Source organism: Eretmochelys imbricata, chromosome 8, assembly GCF_965152235.1.
Source record: "Eretmochelys imbricata isolate rEreImb1 chromosome 8, rEreImb1.hap1, whole genome shotgun sequence".
NCBI classification, from domain to species: Eukaryota; Metazoa; Chordata; order Testudines; family Cheloniidae; genus Eretmochelys; species Eretmochelys imbricata.
Window position 1 is genome coordinate 21,905,693 of NC_135579.1, and position 24,754 is coordinate 21,930,446.

General features: G+C 49.9%; 2 protein-coding genes across 4 annotated transcripts in view; both read left to right on the forward strand.

Moving 5' to 3' along the window:
* Window positions 1-647, forward strand: part of ABLIM3 (actin binding LIM protein family member 3) — a 60,842-nt gene extending 60,195 nt beyond the window's left edge. The window contains exon 22 of the mRNA XM_077824727.1: window positions 389-647. Within this exon, the coding sequence (XP_077680853.1) occupies window positions 389-502 (114 nt within the window). The 3' untranslated portion in view covers window positions 503-647. The remainder of the gene's footprint in view (window positions 1-388) is intronic.
* Window positions 648-8,530: 7,883 nt separating this feature from the next.
* AFAP1L1 (actin filament associated protein 1 like 1) overlaps window positions 8,531-24,754 on the forward strand; it is a 55,716-nt gene continuing 39,492 nt past the window's right edge. For 2 of the 3 annotated variants that reach the window (XM_077824897.1, XM_077824899.1), the window contains exon 1: window positions 8,534-8,616. In XM_077824897.1, the coding sequence (XP_077681023.1) occupies window positions 8,601-8,616 (16 nt within the window). In that variant the 5' untranslated portion in view covers window positions 8,534-8,600. Of the gene's footprint in view, window positions 8,617-24,754 lie in introns of all 3 variants that reach the window. The other variant, XM_077824898.1, reaches the window with a different exon arrangement.

Genomic DNA, 24,754 nt, shown 5'->3' on the forward strand with positions numbered 1-24,754 from the left:
CATGCTCACACCCAGCCACAGTCACAGATACTCACACACAATCACACTCCGACACATGCTCACACACATCAGGCACACACACAGCCGCAATCGCACACTCACAGGCATTTGTGTGTGCTCATGCCACAATTGCATCTGGTCACACTTACAATTGCACATACACAGATACACACACAGCTGCACACAGTAACACTTGGATAGTCACAATGACATGCGTGCACACACAGACCCGCACACATATACAGAGGCAGTCGCTTGCGTATGCTCACGCAGAGTCACAATGGCATCTGCACAGGCCCTCTCAGTTATGAGCCATGGCAGCCGCACTGCCTCGTGTTGTCACAGGCCCATACACCCAGCCTCATGCCCCTCTCTGCTGTCCCCACAGCGCCACCTGTCACAGGACGAGTTCTATCAGATCTTCAGCATGACCATTGCGGAGTTCGACCGCCTGGCCCTGTGGAAGAGGAACGAGCTGAAGAAGCAGGCACGGCTGTTTTAAACGCAATGCACTATAAATATATACATACCTATAAATATATATATATATGTATAGAAAGATCTCTATATTGAAGCTCTGTATAACTCTCTCTATTGTACAATAGGAGGAACGGCCACTCTCTTTGGAACTCCTTAGAGCAAATTGAAGTCTCTCAGATATTTTTATGCTCTTTGTTTCCTTTATGTTCTTTTTTTATTCTAATACGATTGGGGGCGGGGTGTGAGACTGTTTGTGTATTGAACCTTCTGGAGTTTCAGGCCATCTCAGACACCCACCTTCACCTGCAGTGGCTGGAAATCCCAGGCCAGTGGAGGAGGGGGTATCTGCAACACATGTTCAGTAAAAGACTGGCCCTTTTCCCTCCCTTGCCCCTTCACACCCTGGGCTCCTGGCCTGGTATCACTCATGCTGCACAGCCTGGCCAGGCGCCTTCAGGAGCCGGAGGAAGAGGTTCCCTCCCTCACACCAGGGTTCCCAGCAGGCGGGGCCCTGCCATCTGATTCAGCCATTGATAGTAGGATGGTTCCTGGTATACTTAAACTGCCCCTCTTCTCAGTGCTTGGGGGAGGGGGCTGCAGTCTCCCTCCCCCTTCATCAGTCCTACCCGCTGGGCTTGAACTGAAAGAGGAAAGTGAATGGAGTTGGCCTGGCCCACCCCACCCCTTGCTAACATAGACTCCCTCCCTAGATGCCATCTGTGTTGGCACCTGGTAGAAATGACATGGCCCCTCACCCCAATTTGGCAGCGCCTCAATTTTGTTCTCTCCCTCTCCTGCTCTCCCATCCCCAGCTGCCAGGGGAGAATACCCCTGCACTGGAGCTCAGGGACAGCCAAACCCTGCAGGGCATTGCTGATGCAAATCACAGGGAATCGTTACAAGATGTAAAAAGAACAGGAGGACTTGTGGCACCTTAGAGACTAACAAATTTATCTGAGCATAAGCTTTCGGGAGCTACAGCTCACTTCATCGGATGCATGCAGTGGAAAATACAGTGGGGAGATTTTATATTCACAGAGAACATGAAACAATGGGTGAAGTGAGCTGTAGCTCACGAAAGCTTATGCTCAAATAAATTGGTTAGTCTCTAAGGTGCCACAAGTACTCCTTTTCTTTTTGCGAATACAGACTAACATGGCTGTTACTCTGAAGACTGTAACGACAGTGATCAGGTAAGGTGAGCTATTACCAGCAGGAGAGGGGGGTGGAGGGAACTTTTTGTAGTGATAATCAACTTGGGCCATTTCCAGCAGTTGACAAGAACGTCTGAGGAAGAGTGGGGGGGGGGGGGAAATAAACATGGGGAAATAGTTTTATTCAAGCCTAAGTTAATTGTATCCAGTTTGCAAATTAATTCCAATTCAGCAGTCTCTCGTTGGAGTCTGTTTTTGAAGGGTTAGGTCTGTAATTGAGTGACCAAAGAGATGGAAGTGTTCTCCGACTGGTTTTTGAATGTTATAATTCTTGACGACTGATTTGTGTCCATTTATTCTTTTACGTAGAGACTGTCCAGTTTGGCCAATGTACATGGCAGAGGGGCATTGCTGGCACATGATGGCATATATCACATTGGTAGATGTGCAGGTGAACGAGCCTCTGATAGTGTGGCTGATGTGATTAGGCCCTATGATGGTGTCCCCTGAATAGATATGTGGACACAGTTGGCAACAGGCTTTGTTGCAAGGATAGGTTCCTGCGTTAGTGTTTTTGTTGTGTGGTGTGTGGTTGCTGGTGAATATTTGCTTCAGGTTGGGGAGCTGTCTACAAAAGATCCCCCCCCGCTCTCCTGCTGGTAATAGCTCACCTTACCTGATCACTCTGGTTACAGTCTGTATGGTAACACCCATTGTTTCATGTTCTCTGTGTATATAAAATCTCCCCACTGTATTTTCCACTGAATGCATCCGATGAAGTGAGCTGTACCTCACGAAAGCTTATGTTCAAATAAATTTGTTAGTCTCTAAGGTGCCACAAGTCCTCCTTTTCTTTTTACGGATACAGACTAACATGGCTGCTACTCTGAAACCTAACATTACAAGATGTGTCAGATCTGTGTCATCTGCAACACTTCCAGGGCCCAGAGCTGAGAGACTGGAACATGTGCTACCTCTCGCTCCAGAGGGCTCACTGATGAGGCTACCATCCCCCTGTCCTATCTAAAGGGCCACCAGCCTGACATGGTAAACTCTGCAAAGCCTTCTTCAGGGGGACAATCCTCCTGAGAGACCCTGTCTTCCCAGCATCTCCCTTCCCCTGTTCTTTGTTTAATTACTGGGGACATTTGCAAACAGGATCTCATCCCATCAGGGTCTTACATTCCTCTGTGGCTTATTCCTTTCCCCTCCACAAAAGTACTTATCTGCTTGTGAGATCACATGTCTCTCCACAGAGCCAGCTGGGATGTCACAAGCAGATGATTATGACTTCAGAGGGAGGAATAGTAAATAAGCAGCAACAGAGGCTTCCAAGAGACATGTTCCCCCACGGCCTGAAAACAGTCCCTGGGAATTAAAGCACAGGGGAAAGGAAATATAGGCAGTAGAAGCAGAACTGTTTCTGGGTGGAGTATTTGTCACTAGTTTCCCTGGTACTGGTGGTGGTTCTTTAATAACAGGCCATGGCAGAGTGATTTGACATTGATCACAGGAGTCATTCTGTCAGTACTGTGCTATGAAATAGGTTTCCCAACCTTCATATTTCCAAACCACAGTGTCCCAGCTGCTCCAGAGTAGCAGCCGTGTTAGTCTACTCCTTTCCAGCTGCTCCAGGCTCCTTCCACCCATACCTGCAAATTTCTTCTCCTGCAAGTAACAGAACGGTGGTTTGTCCTCATCAGAGCTCCCCCTCCCCACATCCAAAGCCACTGTTAGTAATTTTACATCAGAGTAACAGATCCAAGCCGTTTACAAAGTGTAATGCATAAAGCCCAAGATCAGGGGTGGATATGTCCCTAACAGCACCTCTGCTGAGGGGTTTTGTGGCTGTAAGGATTTGAAGTGGGCCTGAATCAAGATCCCAGATCCATCCAGGCCTGGACTTTGGGGGAGTTGGGATGCTACTCTTTGAACTCTGTAGCTTAGGCCCCATCTCTCTGGTTAGGAATTGTCCTGAAGTAGCAGCAGCTGGTTTGGGTCTGTTTGGAGTCTACTCATGAGATTTTAAGCGGGTGTGTAAGTAGCTGGTTGAGAGCTGTAGGAAAAGGGGGAAGGAGGCATGTTAGACTGTTGTTAGAAACTGAATCAGCTGCATCTCCCCTTTTTATTTTATCTGCTGGAGTTTTCCTGATTCTCAGCCATTAGTAACGTCCCCTGTCCCAGATCAAATTGCTAGAGCAGCCACTTGGAGGGAGGTAATAAAGACATTTGCAAGGACTCTCTATAACTCTGGGGGAAATTGTAGAGTTTTGTTGCTTGTTTGGTGTTTTTACTAATATGCTATTTCAACAGAAATCCATTTGCCTGTTGTCTTGTATGTTTCTCTGATTTCCTGTTTGGTCTCTTGAGTGAATGTTCAGGCAGGTCCCAGGAGTGCCCACCCCATGCTCCCCAGTCCATGCCCAGCAAAGCAAGCTCACACTCCAGTGTCATATCAGTTGTTATGTTCTCTGTTATGGGAGTGGAGGCTAATGTTCTGCTCTTGCAAAGGGAAAGGACTCCATGGCCTAATGGGCCTGTTCCAGCTCTTTGATTATCAGTGATTATCTTTAAAACCTGTATTGGGAATTTTCCATGCTGGTTTCTGTCATCTGCTGGGTTTCATCCCCTTCATCAGGTGAGCACCATCACCGAGGCCATCCTCAGGTGAATGCTGAATTCTCCCCAGAGAGAACCAGCCTCTTACTGCTGATTGTGCTGCATTTGCCTCATGTTACTTTCTAGGCTGAGGCCACCAAACTCAATACACAAAGAACTGGCATCAGATTCCCAATGTGCGATAGGGGAACTACCCACTCTGGCCCATTGCCCTGCTGTGCTGGTACATGGCACCATTGCATATCCCCCTGGCTGGCACCATGAGACTGGAGCAGCAGGAAGAAAATATGTCTTCAGCAAGCAGCAATGGGTCTTTAAGCTTTACCTCAGCATGGAATGGGCTGTGGAATGAAGTGAAGAGTGTAATATTGTGCTGGTAATTGCTTCTGTCTACTTTAGCACAGCAGTAAGTGCAGCCAATTGTATTTATAATGATTTCACCCACATAAAACTGCATCTCCCTAAATCAAGCTCAGCTATTTGGGGCTATGAGAAACCTCAGTCTCCAGCAGCAACTCCCGTGATAATCCCTAGAGGTTTCAGAGCTTCAAATCATAAGGATACTTAGCACTCACAAAGCACTTTTCATTTTCAAAACACTTTGTAAATATTAACTAAATATTCTTCACATCCCCCTGGTGGGAGAGGTGTGTTTATCTCTGTGGTGCAGGTGGAGAAACTGAGGCACAGAGTGGTTAAGTGACTTATTGCAGTGTATCAGACAGAGCCAGTTTTAGAAATCCCTGGCTCCCAGCCCTGTGATCAGTCCACTAGTTCACGCTGGCAGAATATAATTGCTGATCCCTGCTCCTGGCAGGTAATTTTGGTATATATTTTGGGGGCACAGTAGTAAACTGTTTTATGTGGGGAGGCAGGGCTTTCCCTCCAAGTTTGTGATCTTCCAGGGGGAACCTACCAGGAAACATCCTCCCCATGAACCTGTCAAAGAGGAAGACGTTTGCAGCTGTGATTGCTGAGTTTCGTTTCAGACTCAGTTGAAGTGCAGGATCGTTTAGGAAAGATGCAGGACTGCCATCTGTTAGGTGCTGGGGTTGGATGTTTCCATTTATTAATATTGTACCTATGTAGTGTGCCCTGGGGCAGCTGCCCTGTGGGGTGCCTCTGCGTGGCCCTTCAGGAGGAGGGGCAAAAGGGAAAAGCTGAAGCCCAGCACCCTGCCACCCTGTTCGTGTAGTTTGTCCCACTGCATTGTCATTGTAGTGCATACAGCATGAGCCCTCTGGCCTTGGTATTCCTGCTCCTCACTCTGTGGCAGGGGAGACAAAGGGCCCTATTCTCCCACACAGGCCTTTGTCTTTAGGGTAAGTTGGGAACAGAAGCCTCAGCGGGGGAGACATAGATTTTAGCCAGCATGCCAAAGGGCCCACAATGATGGAGGCAAAGCACCTTCCTTCACTTACCTAACCCCAGCAACAAACTATGTGTGAATACTGTTGGGCCAAACCAGCTCCCACTGAAATCAAAGGCAAAACTCCTGTTGGGCCCATGAGAGGTTGACAGGAAAGGTCAAAACATAATGAAAGTACAAAGGACAAATGGAGGCAGCTGCTCTCAAAAAGCAAGGAAGGTGCAAAAGGCCTGGCAGGGCTGCAAGAAGATTTACCAAACAGCACTGGGAGCAATTTCCTTGGCTGGCGGAATACGCTACTAGCAGACGTGTGCTGTTCCTGTATATGCCTTAAGGGGGCAGCAGACAGGGCTGTCTCCTTGTCACCTTTGTGTTTGGTGTCCACCATGTCTGTAGTACAGGCTGTATTCCCATCCCACCAGATCTATTCTCCAGCGAGGCAGCCTACTGAATTCTAAGAAGGAGCCAATCCCTGCAGCGAGCAGTGTTTGCCTTATGCTCTGCTCCCCCAGGAGCTCACCACAAGGAGAAGGGTGAGGTGGGGGCATTAAAACTTTTCCATGAAGACCATTGTTCTGGCTGGTTCTAATCTGCTAATTTTAGTGCTTTGCAGGCCACAACCACAAGCCTGTCTGGGCCCAGCTGGCCATTTCTATAGTTGCTTTGAAAGCTGTGGCCTGAGTGTGCCCTCCACCACTAACCAGAATTTGAATTGGAGGAAAAGATCTATTTGCAGTTTAGCTGCAGCAAACCCAATGTGCTCTGAGAAAAGAAAGTAATCTGGGTTCCCGAATGGGGTTGGGGAGGGAGCGTGTCTGGGAAGACAGCTGGCTCCTCTGGGGAATAGTTGGCTCTTGGGGGTGCTAATGGGCTATGGAGCTATTTGCCTCTGTATCACTCATTCAGCTCTGGTCTGGGAGTGGTAGTGCCTAAAAGTCACAAGGATCTGAAAGGTCCCGTGACACAAGTCTGGGAGTTCTCTGCAGACAAATGTGCACATCATGGAAATGACTGCCAGGAGAAACACTAACTGGCCCCCATGTTTACAATCTCAGCAGAGGGGCTGAGATACCAGCAGACCTGAGAGTCTGAACTTCTCTGGATAGAGCTGGTATTTCCAGAACGACTTTGAAACGTAGGGAAGGCAGTGTTGTGGGGGGAGTTTCCACTGACACTGTCCATGTTCATCTATTCTGGGTAGACAACAGTGCAAATCCATCTTTCCCAAACACACACCTGGGTGTGGTGGACTCACAACATGCCAGTCCCTTTGTCTGCGCAGGTTGGAGCCCAGAAGCGTCAATGTTACTGGCTGGTGGCTGACCTCTACCCCTTGCACCCTTGAACCTCACAAAAGCATTCTAGGAGCACTGCCAGGTGTGTCTGTTCAGTCCCAGTGATTATCAACAACATGCCCTACGCTGATCCATCCTGTAAAGCCAGCAGAAGATAAGCAGGTGACGAATTCCCAGCCCAGATCAGGATGAACTTCTCGGGCTTCACTCCCACACAGACTGTGTACTTATGGGAATTCTGCTACTCCAGATGCTGCCTGCCATGTGAGGTATCGTCTGTCACCCCAGCTGTGATGCAAGATCCAGAGTACAAGGGAAACACCCCAGAACCCTGAAAGGAAGAGCAGCTTGGGAGTTACAGAAGCACAGCAGCAGGAAAGGAGAATGATTAGGGTTTCACCTGGGAGGAAACTGAAAGCTGGCCTATTTCTCAGGCTAGGAGAGCCTTGCTCCTATCATTATGGAAATGAGTAAGGGGGAGTATGGGGAGGGGTTAGTGTAAGGGCAGGGGGAGAACATCCTGATCACTGCCCCTCATTTTAGACTCAGCTTTCCTCCACCCCACACAGACTTGCACTCACCCCAGGATTTCCAATAAGGCAGGCTATGTACAGTAAAAGTGCTGACTCAGGAAGCAAGAGTTGTATTTTTGTTAAAAGTATCCCCCGTTGTTCAGCTCTGCGTGATCTGCGGCTTGCTTGTGTTCCTCTTGGCTTGCTCAGTGCCCCACCACATTTGAGCTTTGCCGGTGGACAGGTATTGGGGAGGGAGAGAAAAGCTGGTGTGTGTATGGTGGAACAGGCTGTTGCAGCACGGTGCCTAGGGATCTCGGTGAGAGGCTGAGGGATTGGGGTGGGTGAGGTGCTGCTGGCTCAGAGAGGGGAACAGGAGAGCTGGGTGGCTGGGGTGAGGGGCTCGGTGTTTGGGGCAGCAGCAAGTGCCCGCCTGGGCTGGCAGCAGGGATTGAAGCCAGAGCGCTGTGGGGAGGCTGTTACTGCAGGGGGGTGGAAGCGCTTGGGGAGTGTGTGGGTGGAGTGAGGCGCTGGCTGTGGGGGAGCAGGAGAGGTGTGTGGGTGGAAGGTGTGGCTGTGGGGTGGACCTTGGGAGGCAGAAGCATGGGAGGGTGTGGGACTGGCTGTGGGGGGCAAGAGAGGTGGGCAGGAGCAGTGGAGAGGTGAGGGCTGGATGGGGAGGGCAGGAGAGGTGGCTGGAGTGGGGGCTGGATGGGGAGAAGGTGGGGGCCGGAGAGGTGGCTGGGGGGCAGGAGCAGTTGGTGGGGTGGGGGAATGTGGGGGCCAGAGAGGTGGCTGGGGTGGGGGAGTTGGCTGGGGGCAGGAGCAGTGGGTGGGGTGGGGTCTGGCTGGGGGAATATGGGGGCCGGAGAGGTGGCTGGGCGGGGGCTGGCTGGGGAGATGTGGGGGGGAGGAGGGGCAGGAGGCGGCAGAGGTGTCCTCCCCGCTGCGCCTAGCGCAGGGCCGTGCCGCTGGTGCGGCGGCCGGGCTGGGCGGGCGCTAAGACCCCGCACCCAGCCGGGGAAGCGCAGGGCGGGCGGGGCAGCTGGTTTAAAGGTTGACGTCTCTGTGCCAGGCGAGACAGGCGCATCCTCTGGCCGGACACCGGGGGCTCCAGGTCGGGACCCTGCACCCCTCGCTGCCGCCTCGCGCCCGTGCACCCGCCGGCAGCATGGACAGGCTGAGTGGTAAGCGCGGCTCGCTCGGGGCTGCGCCCGGGCGCTGGGGCCGTGCTGCCCCGCACGGGCTGGGTGCGTTAGCCCGGGCCGGGGGGCTGCGGGCACTGGCTCTGTCAGGCCGGGCCGGGGAGCAGGTGCCCCGTCTGGGCGCTGCGGTGGGTTCTCCCGGGAACAGCTCCGGTCCCTAGCGCCCAGCCGCCGGCGGGATCGCGGCGCTGGGGACTGCTGCCCGCTCCTCGCTTTGAGCGCGGCGTGCGCCCGGCACCGCTCCTGCGGCCCCGGGGCTGCCCAGTCCGGGCAGAACCCCCGGGACTTAGGGGCAGGCCCAGGACATAACCACCCAGCACAGGGTCCGACCCCCTGGCCCGAAAGGGCCTTGCCACACCCACCGCTGCTCTCCGCGGGGGGCGGCCGCCCATTGTGTGCGGGAGCACCCGGCTTGCGGGACTCGCCAGGGTCTGCTGAGAGGCTGGGTCCCGTCCCAGGGGACCTCGTGCGTGTTTGGGGCAGCAGCAAGCGCCCGCCCGGGCTGGCCGCAGGGGTTGCAGCCAGAGCGCTGTGGGGGAGGCTGTTACCGCAGGGGGGCTGGAGCGCTTGGCACGGCAGCCGCCCCGGTGTCTTTGTCTCCCGTCGCTAAGGCGCTTCCGAGGGACCCAGGCACGGCTGGGAAACCCGAGCAGTGTCCTTGCGGCCAGGTGGCGCTGCCTGGCACCTGGGCACCCAATGGCCTTGCGCCCCTAGACACGTGCTTTGTGCTGCCCCGCTAATCCCAGCGGCGGAGCCTTCCGCGATGGGCTGTTTGGCCCGGTGCTGGCTGGGGCGCTGCGCCGACGCGCGTTGTGCTCTGGGCGTTGGCGTTCGCTGGCGGGGGTGGCCCCGCTGGGGTCGGGGGGGCTGCTCGCGGATCAAGAGCTGCGTGACCGTGCTGGAGGATTGGGCTTTACATTCTCACTGCGCGGTGGGTTGTAAACCGGCTCCCCTTCTCGGCTTAGCCATTTACAGGGAGGCTGTTGGGGCCCAATGTATCCCCAGACTAACGGGGCCAAATCCTCAGGCTCTTTAAACTGATTTAAATCCGGCGTTACTCAGACAATATCTTCATTGCAGTCAATAGGGATTTCTTGCCTGAGCAGGGCTTCAAGATTTGGCCCAAGCTCTGTATGTATTTTTAACAAAAACCTAAGATCAATAGAGATGTTTCCTTGAAACTTCTTGGAAATTACAGAGCCAGCAGCTCTAACTAATAACCCTTCCCCTTTAGTGTCAGCAACACAAATATCACAGTATCCTTCTAGTGCTGGAGAAGCTGAGAGCAACCTTGACTAGAAACAAAAGTTAGTGACTATAGGGTCCATGTTTCACTGTCCAAACTGGGAGAAATTAATGATGGAAAGTAGCCTAGCTTTTTTTGTTTTGTTTTTAAATGTTTTAAGAATTTTAAGGGATGAATAAGAACAGTAAGAAAAATAATTGCATTCAAGTGTAATATAGGATTGTGTTTCTGCATTGAGTGAATCAGCCCAGGAGGGAAGTGCCATCTGAGACCATCTGTGGAAGGTGCTTCCTAACCCAGGATACCCGCAGGGGTAGCTCTCAGATGGGAGTGTTGTTGCTCCTTTCTGGAAGTGCTATACATACCTCCTCTATGTATATGCATTCCTGCATCTGTCTCTGGAGCCAATCTCATTTAGCTACATGGCTTTGATTTGTAGTTATAAATAAACCTGCTTGACCCAGCAACTTGTGATGAAGATCCCAACTTTCAGATCTGGGAGGAGCATCCCTGGACCAGAAAGGCAAGATGACTCCAATGTAAGCACTGTTAGCATTTTGTAGAGCATTGGTACAGGGCCAGTGGGATGAAGGAGAGACTAGGAGAATGAGCCTCCCAAAGGGGTCACTTCTGCTGTGAAAAGTGGGAATGCTCTGAGCTGGATTGAGCCCTGCATTAGCAGCAGACAAATCTTCTGAGGGTCAAGTGTTTCCCTTCCCTTTATGTAAAAGGATGGGTGGTGTCTCCTCAGAGGAAACTTGTGTTGGGATTTATTATTATTTTTCATTGCAAGGTTGCTCAGTGTTCAGAGCTGACTGCCTATCCACCGTGAAGGATGGGGCTTGGGGGGAAGGCTGACAGCCCTCTCCTTCATTAACTAACTCAGGTCACCCTATCTGCTGCACAGCCATCTGGCATAGGGACCTGTCCTAGTCAGCAAAGGAGCTGGGACTACTTCTCACAGCTGGGGCGGGGTGCTCTCTCAGGTGAGGTAGCCTTGCTGGGTGTGTGGTGCTCAGGACAGTACTGAGAATGGTGCTCAAGGGTCATTCCTTGGCCACTTGGACCATGTGTCTGTCTAGGGAGTCAGATCAGGGAACTGGGAATCAGACTACAGAAAGCTCTGCCACTGACTTCCTCTGGGAATTGGGGGAAGAGTCATGTTGCCTCTCCGTGCCTCAGTTTTCCCACCTGTGCAATGGGGCTAATCCTAACGTCACGGGAAAGGAAGGGGTTGTGGTGTATGCAGCTGACACAGTACTGTGCTTGTAACCCCTTGTATGTGGCCATTTTATTTGGGCTTGTGAAGCCACAGCTTGAATTTTAAAAAAAGGAGTTAATTTTCCCCATCCTCACTTCAGAGGATTTCAGTGGAGTCCTGTATCCCCTTTGCTGGGTGTTAACATTTGCACTCCTGTGACCAGCAGATTAACGAACTAATGGACTGAAGGAATTAAAGGGCTGATACACACAGCCTCCAAAAGAGGCCACTGATCCTGAGTGTGCAACTTGAGACACCCAAGGCCTGATTCTCAGGCATCTCCAAACAGACATTCAAAATCAGTGGCCCCTTAAAAATGTGGCTGAATATGTCTGTGAAATGCCAGCATTTCCCTACTAAGCGGGTTCCCTAGTAAGATGAGTTTCCAGTTGGGCACTCTGAGGGTCTGTCTACACTGCAATTAGACAGCCATGGCTGGCACAGGCCAGCCGACTCAGACTCATTATGGGGCTTGTGCTAAGGGCTGTTTAACTGCGAGACATAGCTATGCCGATGTAACTCTTCAGTGTATACCAGCTGTGACTCTCCAAGTAGGGGCTGAGGTCTGCCTGTGCTGAGCTCTGCTTTGCTGCTTCTCTCTCCTAGGTGCCTTCTATGGTAACTTCAGCAGCAATTGCACTCTCTCCTTTCATGTTTACAATAAATTGCCATTGGCACCCGGGCTGCTCTGTGCTAATCTAAACGTCCTGCTGCCCTTCTGTTTATCAGCTGCAGGCTCTGGGAGCCCTCCATGCTTTGTGTGGTTTCTGGAAGGAGCATCAGTGACTGGAGAGAAACTTCAGATGTGTCCTGGGGCTCCCCTTTCCTAACTGCTGGGTCCTTCACCCTGGATAGAAAAGTCATGTCCCCCCTGCATTGCCTGTCCCCCCTGCATTGCCTATGTTCTGCCCTCTAGCCACATCCAGTGCTGCTTCCATGTCACACATGCTCTGCCCCTTGTCCCTGCTTAGTGCTTCTCTGGCCCTTAGCCTTACTGGATTTCATGCTCCAGGTGAACCAAATGCTTTGCAAGTGAGGGTGTGTGGGAAAACTCTTGTCCCCAGGGAAGGGTCCAGCTTTCCTGCTCCCTCCTGTAAGCTCCTGAGCAGTGGAACTTGAAAACTCTTGTGATTTGTGTAATAATGCTCTGAGTGTGCACGCGTGTGTTTGCACTGATCTCCCTTGTTGACAAGTTCCTGTTTTTGAGCCTTTAGCAACAAGCCATGAGTGGTGTAGGGAGGGGGCCATTTAGTTTAACAAGAGACAGGCCAGCACAAGCAACTAATCTGAGCATTGTGTTAGACAGCTATGGATACAGCCCTCGTGGACCCATTGCTTCTTGCCATTACTTGCTCTTTCCTGACTTTTTGGCTTCTCTAAAATTCCAGCTCTCGGGCCAAATTCCTCCTGGTGTAAATCCATTGATGCCAACAGAAATGCACCAGGGCTAAAGTTGACTTCATCTCACCACAGGAACAAGGAGGCACTGGCTTGGTGGGAGGGACCCTGGATCATACTTGATCTGCTGCCTAAAATTCTGCTGAAGGAATCCCAGCCTCTACTAAAATGCAGCCCTGCAGAAGGGCGTGTGGAGAGGGTGAGGGGGTGAGAAATATTGTATCAGCCCAGCTGTTGGTTTCCAAGGCAAGTGGAGAGCTCTCCCCCACATTGCAGCCATTCCTTCCTCTGGAAACTAAGCCACTGCAATTCTAACCGGACTAAAAGGCAGCCGCTTTTTATAGTTCAGTGCAAACCAGAGAAGAGCAATGGAAGCCCGTCCTTTTGGGTGGGTTTCCATTGCTGCATATGCTCCTTCCCCCCACTACTTTACCCACAGAACATCAGCCTGGAGTGCAGCAATTCCAGGGGAAGATGAAGCTAATTGGGTAGGCACTGTGAATGGAACTGCAGGCAACAAGGAGCCCACCGTCACCCAGACATCAGGATCTCCAATAACTTCAGCAGCTCATTCTGTAAACAAGACTTCCTTCCAGGCCTAGCTTTAGGGGAAACGGCACCCTGGGCAAGCTTGTATTTTGGTGCCATCTTTACAATATCATGCCACCCTTACTTCTGCGCTGCTGCTGCTGCTGGCAGCAGTGCTGCCTTCAGAGCTGGGTGCCCAGCTGCCACTCTCCCGACTGACCCCCTACGATAGCCTTGTGACCCCCTTTTGGGTTGGGACCCCACCGGTTTGAGAAACACAGCTCTTGACTATAGTGCCCCTGGTCACAGTGCTCTGAGCTGTTGCCGGCATTGCCCACCCATGAGGCTGGCCCTGCTTCCTGCTAGGCTTGCACCTCTGTGGAGGGACTCCACCTTCCAGTGCCCCACCAGGTTTCCTCACACTCCTGAATCCTTGATCATCCTCTCATATAAGGCAGCACATACCACCCCTAGGAGTGGCCGGCAGCAACTAGCCATGCCCTGCTGCTCAGCTTCTGCTCAGTGCTGAGTTCAAGCTCCGCTGGCTCCAGATCCCTAAGTCATAATCTGCTCCTTACTTTGCATCTACTGGATCAGAGGAGGTTGTAACTAGAGATGTGATTGGAGCCCGAAGTGTGGCAGTATTTAGATCTGGGGTTCTGGGTCAGGCTTATCTCTACTTAGGACAAAGTTTTCTGTCCTGAGTGCCTTCTGCTAGAGCACGAGTTTCAAATACATTTCAGAAAGGACCATCCTGGGAAAAGAGGAACAGCTGTGACTCCAGTGACTGGGTTCCCTCCCCAGCACCTCAGTCTGGATATCTGGAGTGATACCATCCTGCACGTTGCCAGCCTCCTCACATCAGTAGAGGGTGACTACTTGGGTTGGGGAAAAGCCATGAGCAGGCCTGTGCACTTTACTATTTGCTGGCAATGGATATCTGTTTTGTTCCACACTCCTCAGGCTATTGCAGGGCAGGCCACTTATCACTCAGAGGGCTGTCCTGCATAAAGTGTGGTGTGGAAACGGTGCCCAGTTTCCAGAGCTCACTGTAACCTGGAAATGCTACTCTCCAGAATGATCACTCTGTTCGCGTCAAGGCCCTCTGACTCTGTTGTTCAGCTGCAGTAGATGACGCAAGCCTGGCCGCGCTGGAACATGGCATGAATAAACAGCTCCATGCGCTACCCCATCAAGCTTGCAAAAAGTCTGATGAGCAGAGCTCATCCACGCCACCTGGGACTGGTGGATACCCACATGAGGCCAAAGAGACTGCATTGGCTTTCATCCACTTACAGTACTAAAATCTTTTTGCCCTTCTGTAGCATCTTCCAGCCAAGGAGCTCAAAGCACTTTTCATTTAAACCTTATCCTTCCCTCTAGACACTAGGAAAGGCTTGCCCAGCACTGTGTGAAAATAAATAAGTGTATTATTTAAGAAGGTTCACCAACCCAACCCTCTCACTCCCCTGTATTTGCAGTTTAGTTCTGAGTCACTCTGTGGCCCCAACATTTTGCTTTTCATAACATTTGTTGCAAAAAAACAAAAGGCAGGCTTCTGCTGGAAATAAGTGAGACTATTGATGTTTCATATAGTCTGATGTGAAAATTAATCTTTGCTGTAATGAATTTTGCAATTAGAAATTTTACAAATGCCATGGGTTTTCTTCCTCCAACAGCATTGTTTTCACACACTCGGTCCTGAAAGCAGAACCGCAGTAAACCCAACTGCTGGGTGACACCAAATGTCTTTTGCTAATCAAGAGTCAGAACAGCAGGGAGACATCCTGGTAATTCATTAGGAAGGAAGGTTCGACTAGTGTGTGTGTGGTGGGGGGTGCTTCTGGATTTTTGAACTTTTAAAATCCTGGAACTTTGCAAGTTTTTGGTAAAATTTCAATGAAATAAACCAAAATGTGACATCTCATTTCAAGGGGCTTGAATTTCATTGCCAGTACTTTGTAGCGACCTAGTATCATTTTACAGAGTGGGAAACTGAGGCACAGCATGGGATAGAAACCTGCTTAGGACTTGCTCTAGTCAGGAATAGAAGCTACCACACACACCACCAACCCCAATTCCTGTCCCCTGAGCAGGCACTGTGTCCTGAAATTGAATGCAGACTTGGAAATGCCCAGATCTGTTGTCTATAAACCTGCGTGACATCAATGATCGCCAATCAGAAATCTCCGCATGCGTCCAAGACTATACGGTGTCTTGGTTTTGTTTGGGGTTTTTTTCCTGGTTAAGTTTATAAGCTGGCTTGTCCTCTCCAGCACAGGAAGGGTTAAGCTGATAGGAAATCCACGACCTTGATGCTGCACCTGATTCTTCTGATGGCATTCCGCAATGAGCGGAAAGGGAAGGGCTGGTCTCAGCTGAGAAAATACCCTTATCCTGCTCTCAGCTGGGCTCGAAGGAACCTATTGGGGAACACAAATCACAGGCCACAATATCCCTTCAGTGTGCACAGTCATTCATGGGAGAATCTCCTTCTACCACACTGCTGTCCCAAGCATGCAGCTTTGCTTTCTCTGTGGCCCTCTAATATGTCAACTTTCCCTGCGAAACACCAATGCTGTGTATTGATAGCGAGCAAAGTGCTACCTGCACACATTCGCCACGGCATCCTGCTCTTCAGTAGCTGCTTAGCTCAAGGTGTAGGGTGCTGTGGTGGCTGTGCTGCAATTTGATCCAGGTTGTGTAAACTAAGAGCAGCCCTTGGGCTCCTGGTCACTTGCTAACACTGTTTAGTTGGGTGCAGTGGCAGTCATGCCTGCTGCACATGCCAGCCTTTGCCAGGCATAGAAAGTGGTGCTTTGGGGAACTTTTTCATGTAACTCTGTGCCTCCAAATTCTTCTTGTGCTTTTTTTAAAAATTTATTATTTTAAACTGAGACTCTGTATAGCGGGAACTCCTCGCTTCAGGAAAAAATCTAAGGTTGGCAAAGAATTCTGAAAAGGAGCTCCCACTCTGGGCTATTGAGGGTGGCTGAGCCATCGACAGACTCTGTGCTGCTCTCCTGTGGTGCTCAGAAGTCATTTGCACTGTGTGTCTTGTATACACAGCCCCTTTGGCTCCCCGCTCGTTCTCAGGTTCTAGGTCAAAACTGCCCAGGGTGAGGGGGTTTTAAACTCTCTGTGGGTTTGCTGACCTCATGGGCTGGATCTCACTCTGCTCCATCCTCCGCTGCTCTAGCGACAGCTTCATGTTTTCTGTTCATCCGTTCTGGCCACAGCTGGTGAAAGAGCCTTCTGCTCTGCAGCTCATGGAAGTCTGGACCAGTCTCCCCATGTCCCCTCACTGATTCTGCCAAATCTAAACATATTTTTTCTGTGTCTTATTTTCCCCCTTCCTCAGCTGTTCTCTCCTGAAGATGGATTATTTAACCCTAAGCATATTGGGATATTGTGTGACATCTATATGAGCCTAATCCTGCAGGGTTGTGAGTGGTTTCAGCTCCCATTGACTTTAATAGGAGTGGAGGGTCCCCACCCCCTTCCAGAGGATACTCAAGCCCTACAGGATCTCTAGAGATCCACCTTTGTGCCTTGCTAACCATCGAGGCCATGCCCTTGTCTCTGCAGCGTTCAGCAGTAAGTGATGCCAGGGGGCCAGCTGTAATGATGGCTGGAGTAACTGAGCCCTGGAGTGCTGAGTGTGCAGAATTTCCACCGCAGTGAACACAATTAGCGGTGATCTTAGCTGTCCTGGAGCTTGAGGTTGATGGGGGAGGCACGGTGGAGCCGAAGGGTTTCTGAGAGAGAGGTGGGTAAGCAAAGACAAACCCAATATTTTGGATCCTCTCCCAGCACCATGAGCTAATGGCTCTGGCAGTGAGGAAGCTTCGGCCTGGGAGGGTTTCCTGATGTTGCCTCCAGGTTCTCGTAGTGCTTGTAGAGATAGCTTTTTGTCCTCAGCAGCCTATCGGTAGCTCCTGAGATCCAACTGCCCAGTGGGTATCCCTTCGTTTTAACTCCACTGAGAAATCTTCTGATGAGCCCAGAACGTTTCTGTTAAGGTCACCTCTGTGAGGGCATCGCTAGTTAGATGGCAGTCCCCCCTTTGTATAAGTATCACACGTGGCTGTCTGCCTCAATTTCCCCATCTTCAAAATAGGGCTAAGGATATGGACCTTTCCTTCGCTGGGGGTTGGGACAGCTCACTAGAGAGCTGGTCACTGAGTGCTTTGAAGGCATAAATAGCTGTGTTACCATACTACGGGGCCCTTCCTGTTTGCGTGTTTGTTCTCTGCCTCCCAGAGGAGGTGATGGAAACCTCTGTCCTTGTCTGTTTGGCTGCAGCTTCCCGGAGGCTCTTTGAAGCCCCCTTGTCTGTGGGTTTTATTCATGAGCTATTTGCATCCTTTCGTTTCCCAAAATCAACACCAATCCAGGAAAGAAAACCCCAGTACCGGAAATGCATGTCCCTTGGGGCAGCTTTAATTGGGGGCTTAAAGAGACTACGGGGGGGTGGGGGAGGCATTTCCCTCCTGACAGGGGGTCTGGCTCTCTGTGTTGGCTTGCCCTCCAGAACTGTGCCACTGAGCAGCTCCCTGCTCCAGTCTCTGTGGTCTCCTGGGCCCTTGTCCCCTATCTAAGGGGAGGGCCATGCACGGAGGCCAGGCAAACCTGCTGCTTTCTGCACTCCACAGGGTTTGTTTTGAAGAGACCGATGCCAGCATTTGGCTTGAAAAAGAGAGTTTACTCTGGGTTCTGAGTAATCTGAACACTCGCTCCTTTGGTCTTGTTTGTTTTTATACATTACTCAGCAGGTCTGCACCCTGGCTGGCTATTCCTTTAAAAGGGCATTTCAGCCCTCTCTCTTCATTCATTGTTTAAGACCTCATGAAGTGCTCTCAAGCGAGTGGTTGTAAATATACACCCACATTCTGATCTCTATTGCAACAGATTTACACTGGTGTGACTCCATTGACTTCAATGGGGCTACTCCAGATTTACACTGTACATGAGATTATAATTTGGCCTTTAATCAAATGACCCAAACGTGTAATCCTTACCTGGGCAAAATCTGTCTCAAGTACCTATAAAGCTATGGGCTATGGTTACAATCCAGTCAATACTACAGATTGGAACCATGTTTGTAACCAGGTTGGGAAACAATGCGGGTTTGTGTGTGTTTGTATATAGCTGTAGAGCAGATGAGGTAAGGGGGGGCAAAGGCTGGTATAGGAACTGATCAAAGTTGGGCAATTCATCACTGATGGAGCCACTTGCCACACTATGGCTTTGAGCTGCAGGGGTCTCCCATAGCAGGTGAGCAGACCTGTTCTACATTGCACAAGGGGCAGTCAGGCATGGCATCGCTGTTCGTGAATATATACAGTAGTGTATTTTCTTTGTTTTGTTTTACTCAGCCAAAGAAAATCCAAAACAATAGCCCCCTTCTGGCCAGTGGACCGACAGCTGCAACTTGTCCATTTCAGGAGAGTTCAGTTTGCTTTTTCTCCTTGGTTAGCTGTAACAAACCACAAAAACCTTTCAGAGAGTCTGCTAATAATCTCTTTCTCAGGCACCTCCCCATCCTCAGACTTCAAGGTCTCTAAAGAAACCATCAAACCCTTGTGTATCTAGCTGTGTGAATTTAATTTATTTTTTATATCCAATTCAATTACTGGGGATGTTTTGTGTGAGTTTAAATGATCTGTTAATAATTATCTGGATAGCTCACGTTTTGAATTTGTGCAGCTATTCTCTATTACACACTGGAGAATATACCGAAGAGAACAATTCTCCAATGGCAGGAGATGGATTTAGGTAACCTAATGGGGCTTTTCCATTTCTATGAATCAGTGTGAAGGCAGCTGTATTCTTCTATCTCTATTAGAGAGACAAGGTAGGTGAGGCTGTGTTTACACTAGCATTTTTGTCAGTATAATTTACGTGTGGAAAACACCCCTCTGAGTGACATAAGTTACACCAACAAAAGTGCCGGTGTGGACAGCGCTATGTGGGTGGGAGATGCTTTCCCACTGCCATAGCTACCGCTGCTCGTTGGGGGTGGTTTAATTATGTCAATGGGAGAGCTCTCTCTACATTGAGATCATGCGGCTACACGGGAGATCACGCAGCTACACCAGTGCAGCTGTAAGGTCCATAGTGTAAACAGATACAGGGTGGACTAAATACAGGGCTGAAAAGAGTTTAGCATGAGTAGTTGACATCTCTTTCAAGGGACCGTTAAAGATGTTTACCCCAGACAGTTCATTCCAGAGTGCAGTGATTAACATGGGGATAATGATAAGAGAAAAACACCCTGTCACTTGTGGGTGAACACTTTTTACAAAACTATCATTCTCTCTCTCTCTCTCCCTCCCCTCATCCTCAGAAGAAACCTCCACAACACCTTCAACAGATGAGTTTAGGAGCTTGAATTCATAATTTAGCTAGACTCTAAAAATCAGGGACTGAATCGACACACTGGATTTATGACTTGTTACAACAACCTGTAACCCACTAACAATGACCCCCAGCTGCCTCCCCCCCATCTTTTTCCCTCTTTGACTGGAGGGGTGTCAACAGGCCACTTGACTTTAAGTGGTCCCTTGACATATGTGTTAACTGCTTAAGCTCAACAATCTGTCCCACCTTGTATTTAGCTGTGACACTCGGAGTACCTTTCCCAGACCGGAAGAGAAGAGCTCTGTGTAAACTGGAAAGCTGGTCTTTCTCACCAGCACAAGTTGGTCCAGTAAAAGATATTACCTCATCCACCTTGTCCCTTCAATATCCTTGGACCGATAGGACTACGCCACTGCATACATTTCTCTTAGCTATTCTTGTTAACATCCATTAAATCTTACACACACGCGCTTTCTTTAAAGTATCTGTGCGTGCACATCCCTACTGTCCACATGTGTGATGCTCATGCCAGTAAAAACAACCTAATTTGGGAACTCTAGAAAATACATAATTAGCCCTTCTCCTGGATCTTTCATCTACACACCCCCAAGCATTTTAAAAGTATTAAGCTTCACAACAAATCCTTTTTTTTTAGCAATGGGGAAACTGAGGCACTGAGCAGGGTCAGGGGGAGGTGACTTACCCAAGATCTGTCACTGAGCCAATGGCAGAAGTCAGTGTAGAATCTAGGAAGTCTGACTCCCAGTCCCCTGCTCTAATTGCTAGTTCGGAGTTTCACTGGTTGAAAAATGACTTGAGTCACTAAAATGTCTTAAATTTAGTCTTGCTCCAAGTTCACGTCTAAATATGACAGCAACTGACTCTGCAACCAAACTGCAATCGGGGTCTGCAAGAGCAGACCCTTGCTTATGCAGTTAGTCTCTAGGCACATGGGCTATTCCATTGACTTCAGCATGGCTACTCCAGCGAGAAACTGCTGAATTGGAATTCATTTGCAAATTGGATACTATTAATTTAGGCTTAAATAGAGACTGGGAGTGGCTAAGTCATTATGCAAGGTAGCCTATTTCCTCTTGTTTTTTCCTACCCCCCCCCCCGATGTTCTGGTTTAACTTGGATTTAAACTTGGAGAGTGGCCAGTTTGGATGAGCTATTACCAGCAGGAGAGTGAGTTTGTGTGTGTATGGGGGTGGGTTTTTGGAGGGGGGTGAGGGAGTGAGAGAACCTGGATTTGTGCAGGAAATGGCCTAACTTCATTATCATGCACATTGTGTAAAGAGTTGTCACTTTGGATGGGCTATCACCAGCAGGAGAGTGAATTTGTGGGGGGGGGTGGAGGGTGAGAAAACCTGGATTTGTGCTGGAAATGGCTTTTAGATAAGCTATTACCAGCAGGACAGTGGGGTGGGAGGAGGTATTGTTTCATATTCTCTGTGTATATATAGAGTCTGCTGCAGTTTCCACGGTATGCATCTGATGAAGTGAGCTGTAGCTCACGAAAGCTCATGCTCAAATAAATTCGTTAGTCTCTAAGGTGCCACAAGTACTCCTTTTCTTTTTGCGAATACAGACTAACACGGCTGTTACTCTGAAACCTGTCATATGAGGAAAGGTATGTTGCCCATCCAAATCCGATGCTGGAGCCTTCAGTCTGGCTTTTCTAGGGCTGAAGCTTTGTGTGGGTAAAAGCCACAAGTGCTTTTTGGACTAGGTTGGGGTGTCCTACTCCTGGCCACTCCCATCTAGGTATTATCCAGCCTCCTTGGCAGATTCTGATTCTGCAAAATTTTACTTCAAAAAAAAAAAAAAAATATATATATATATATAGGCCTTGTGCTTGTGAAGAAGTTTCCCAGTGTGAGTGCCTGGGGTTTCTCAGAATGTCTGTCTGGAGCAGCACAAAGTGTCCCATTTCGCGTTGATATAATGTTAATTCTGAACCCTACAGGTGACAATAAATACCAGCTCTTTGTATTTCTTTAAGCCACGTAATTACATGCACAAACTCTGCAACTCCCCAGACAGAATGTGGAACTGCAAACTAGCTGCATGTACAAACTGCTGACCTGTGTTTGTTCGGTATACAGTGACCATAACCCACTCCCTCACCCCTGTTTCTATTGATGCTATAAGAAGCAGACAACCACAAGGACGTGACCTAGTGGAAGACCTTCCTCTTTCAGCAAGTTCAGAGAAAGGCACTAGAAATGCCAGGGTATAGTTCTGAATCTCTTGGGTCTGAGCCATTGTTTGGTTATGCTGTTGTGAAGAGCAACACTTTTCTCCCCCCAGGTGCCCTAGGCCTGGAGTTTTCATTTGTTTGAAAATGATCCCAGTAGCTGGATTATTGAAAGCTAGTCAACACCCCACTCCTTCAGCCAAGTGCATCCCTGGCATGACTCCAGACTTCATTGGAGCTACCGTGCCACAAATGAGAAATCAGTCTGACTACTGAACTGAAGGGGCTCATGTGTGGGGCAAGGGATGGTAAACCGAAACTCCGCAGAGCTGAAGACTTACCTCTGGAGGTGCAAAGAGTTGACAGAAGTCAGTCTGGAGGAGGAGAATGGGCTGGCCCTCATCCAGCCCTGGTCTAAGTGAGTAGAGTTGCTCTGAAGTCAGTTGGAGTTTTTGCCTACTGTCACTAGATGTGGATTTGAGGTTCATGCACAGGCTACTTCCATCCATTTAATGATGAAGATACATAAGTGATTAGCTAAAGGATCACACAAGCCCCTTTATGCTTCTTGCAATAATCTGCAAATCCTTAGCTTTGAGTGGCACCAAAGTGGGGAGCAGAGGGGTGCAAATGCTTCCAAACTGCCCAACAGCAGTGTCCTGATGCTCCCGCATCCTACAGGGCTTTCCCAATGGCACCCATGGGGAACAGGAAAGAAGCACAATGGGTTTTTTTTAATTGTTGTTCCCTCACTATCTGTATACGCAAACAGTATTTAAATGCCAGGTAGTGAACCCCACTGTGTGTGTGAGCTAAAGAGCCAGCTGGTAAAACCCCTGGTTCAGCAGACAATCAGGCCCCAACAGGTGTCCTTTCATGCATGCTGGGGTAAGTCAGGAGGGACTCCACTGGAATCAGAGGAGCTACCCCCGTCTCTAGGGTACGTCTACACTGCAGTCAGAGGTGTGACTGCAGCATGTGTAGACGTAACTTCACTAACTCAAATAGCAGGGATGCCGCAGCAATGTGGGTGTCAGCTCAGGCTTTCTGCCTGAGTACAAGCCCACCTGGGACCCTGGTTTATGTACTCAAGTGGCTAGCCTGTGCTGCCGTGGCTTTACTGCTGTTGTTAGAGCTATCTAGATCAAAGCTAGCTCAGGTATGTCTACACCTGCTGCAATCACATTGCCTGATTTTACCCTAAATCCAGTGTGTTCTGGCTCTTGGAGAGTCCAAAAGGAGGAGGGCTTCTTGTGCTAAATCAGTTTATCGTTTGTAACTCCAGCTCTCTCCACTTGGGGTTTGACCCCTACCAAACTAGAGAACATGGTAGAGATATATGTAGTTTGCTTCCTAAGGGCCAGTTGGCAACCTTAAAAGCAAAATGCCGCATAAGCTTGAACAGAGCTGGAATCCCTTACTGTAATGGAGAACTGTGGGTGCCTTCTCCCTCCAGCCCCTTCCTTGGGTCTTGGACTGTTGGTACGTGCGCTCAGTTTTATGAACTGAAGGTAGCAGGCCCCGTCCTGTTACACTAAGGCCCCTTTTTGCTGCTCTGGCTTCTTAAAGGGGGTAGCATGAACTCCCTGAGAATACCGTTTGTTCTGTGGGCCTCTCTGGCTGGTGAAGGGGCTGAGCTGATGGAAGAGCTCTAAACCAGCACTGTTCCCTGGCGTAGAAAATGGGGCAGGAGGAGGAAGGGTGTAGGCCATGTGGGACACACTGAACAACAGCTATTGTGGGCTTCCCAGGGCCCATCTTCACTTTGGACTTGCACTGTCCTGCCCCCTCCCCACTCCTTGCTCCTGCCACAAGTTCGTAACTGAGAATTAGGACCAGGATCTCTGCGTCTTCCTGTGTAATTGAGAGACTTGACACTTAATAAGTGATAAGCGCTCCCTAGCAAAAGCCCTATTTATGCCAGGAAAATGGTCCATTCCAGGCAATCGTTTATCAACAGGGGGACTCCTGGTCTCCTCAGGTCAGGAGCCAAATTGAACTTGAATGCAGTGCAGCTAGCAACGTTGGCAGCTGTAACGCTACTGAAAATGGTCTGGGCCTATCTACATTAGCATTTCAGCCTGGCCCAGAGGGGAGCCCATTGCTTCCAGCTGTTTTCAGCAGTGAGTCACGGTCGGCGGTGGAGCCAAGGGTGAAGAAGGAATAGTAGGTCAGTGCTATTGCAGCCTTCTTACTATCTAATCTCTGGCTCTCCCATGTCTTCTCCCCCAGCACTGGGACAGGACAAAGGAGCCGGTGGGCCTCTTCTGAAACCTGCAGGCTCCTTCATCCTGTGTAAAAAGCGAAGCCAGCTAGCAATTACATTGTGAACTGAGACCACACCGCCCCCCTTTTCCCCCTGCCTTTGAGTGGCTCTCATGTTAATCCTTCAAGACTGATTTTTCTAGCGTTATCAGGTAAGGCTATTAATCACCACACCGGGACAGGGAGACACACATCCCTCTCTTGACTCACACAATGTTGGCTTATGGTGGAGATTTTTAACCTGTTCTGAAAGGCAAAGCCGGCCAGTCTCTGATCCTAGAGTCCCCTGTTTGGGGAGGCTGCAGGGAGGATTGCTGTATGTGTGGGGTGGGTAAATTCCCTTCCGGGATGGTCCAATGAGGTCAGAAGGCTTGCAAATCCACACATGGGTGGGGATGAGTGGAGATGGTTTTTTAGGAGAGCTTAGCATTGGCTCCTGCTCAGCAATGGGGCGCTAGAATGCAACAACGGTGTCGGGGTCAGGGGCCACGCAAGGAGCACCTCAGCCTAGCAGAGGCTCTTCCAGGGCAAACTGCCTCTAGTAACCCAGTCCTCAGAGTATTCAGCACTTGAATAATAGAAGGGGATGAGGGTTGGGTGTTCTCTAGCCAGACAATCCAGATGAGCCTGAGTATGGGTACTAGGCTTGCATGAATCCCCAAGGCCTTCGGTTCTGGAAACATCTTGTAAGACCTAAGTGGGCTTCTTAATGACCAAAGCACTCTAGAGAAGAGTGAGTCCCAAGGTGCTTCATCTGCATGCACGCATCACCACTGAAACGCAGCCACGTCGGGAGGGGGGCCAACAGCATGAGCGCTATCTCGTGGGGAGCAGGCGTCACAGGGAGTCCCGCCATTCC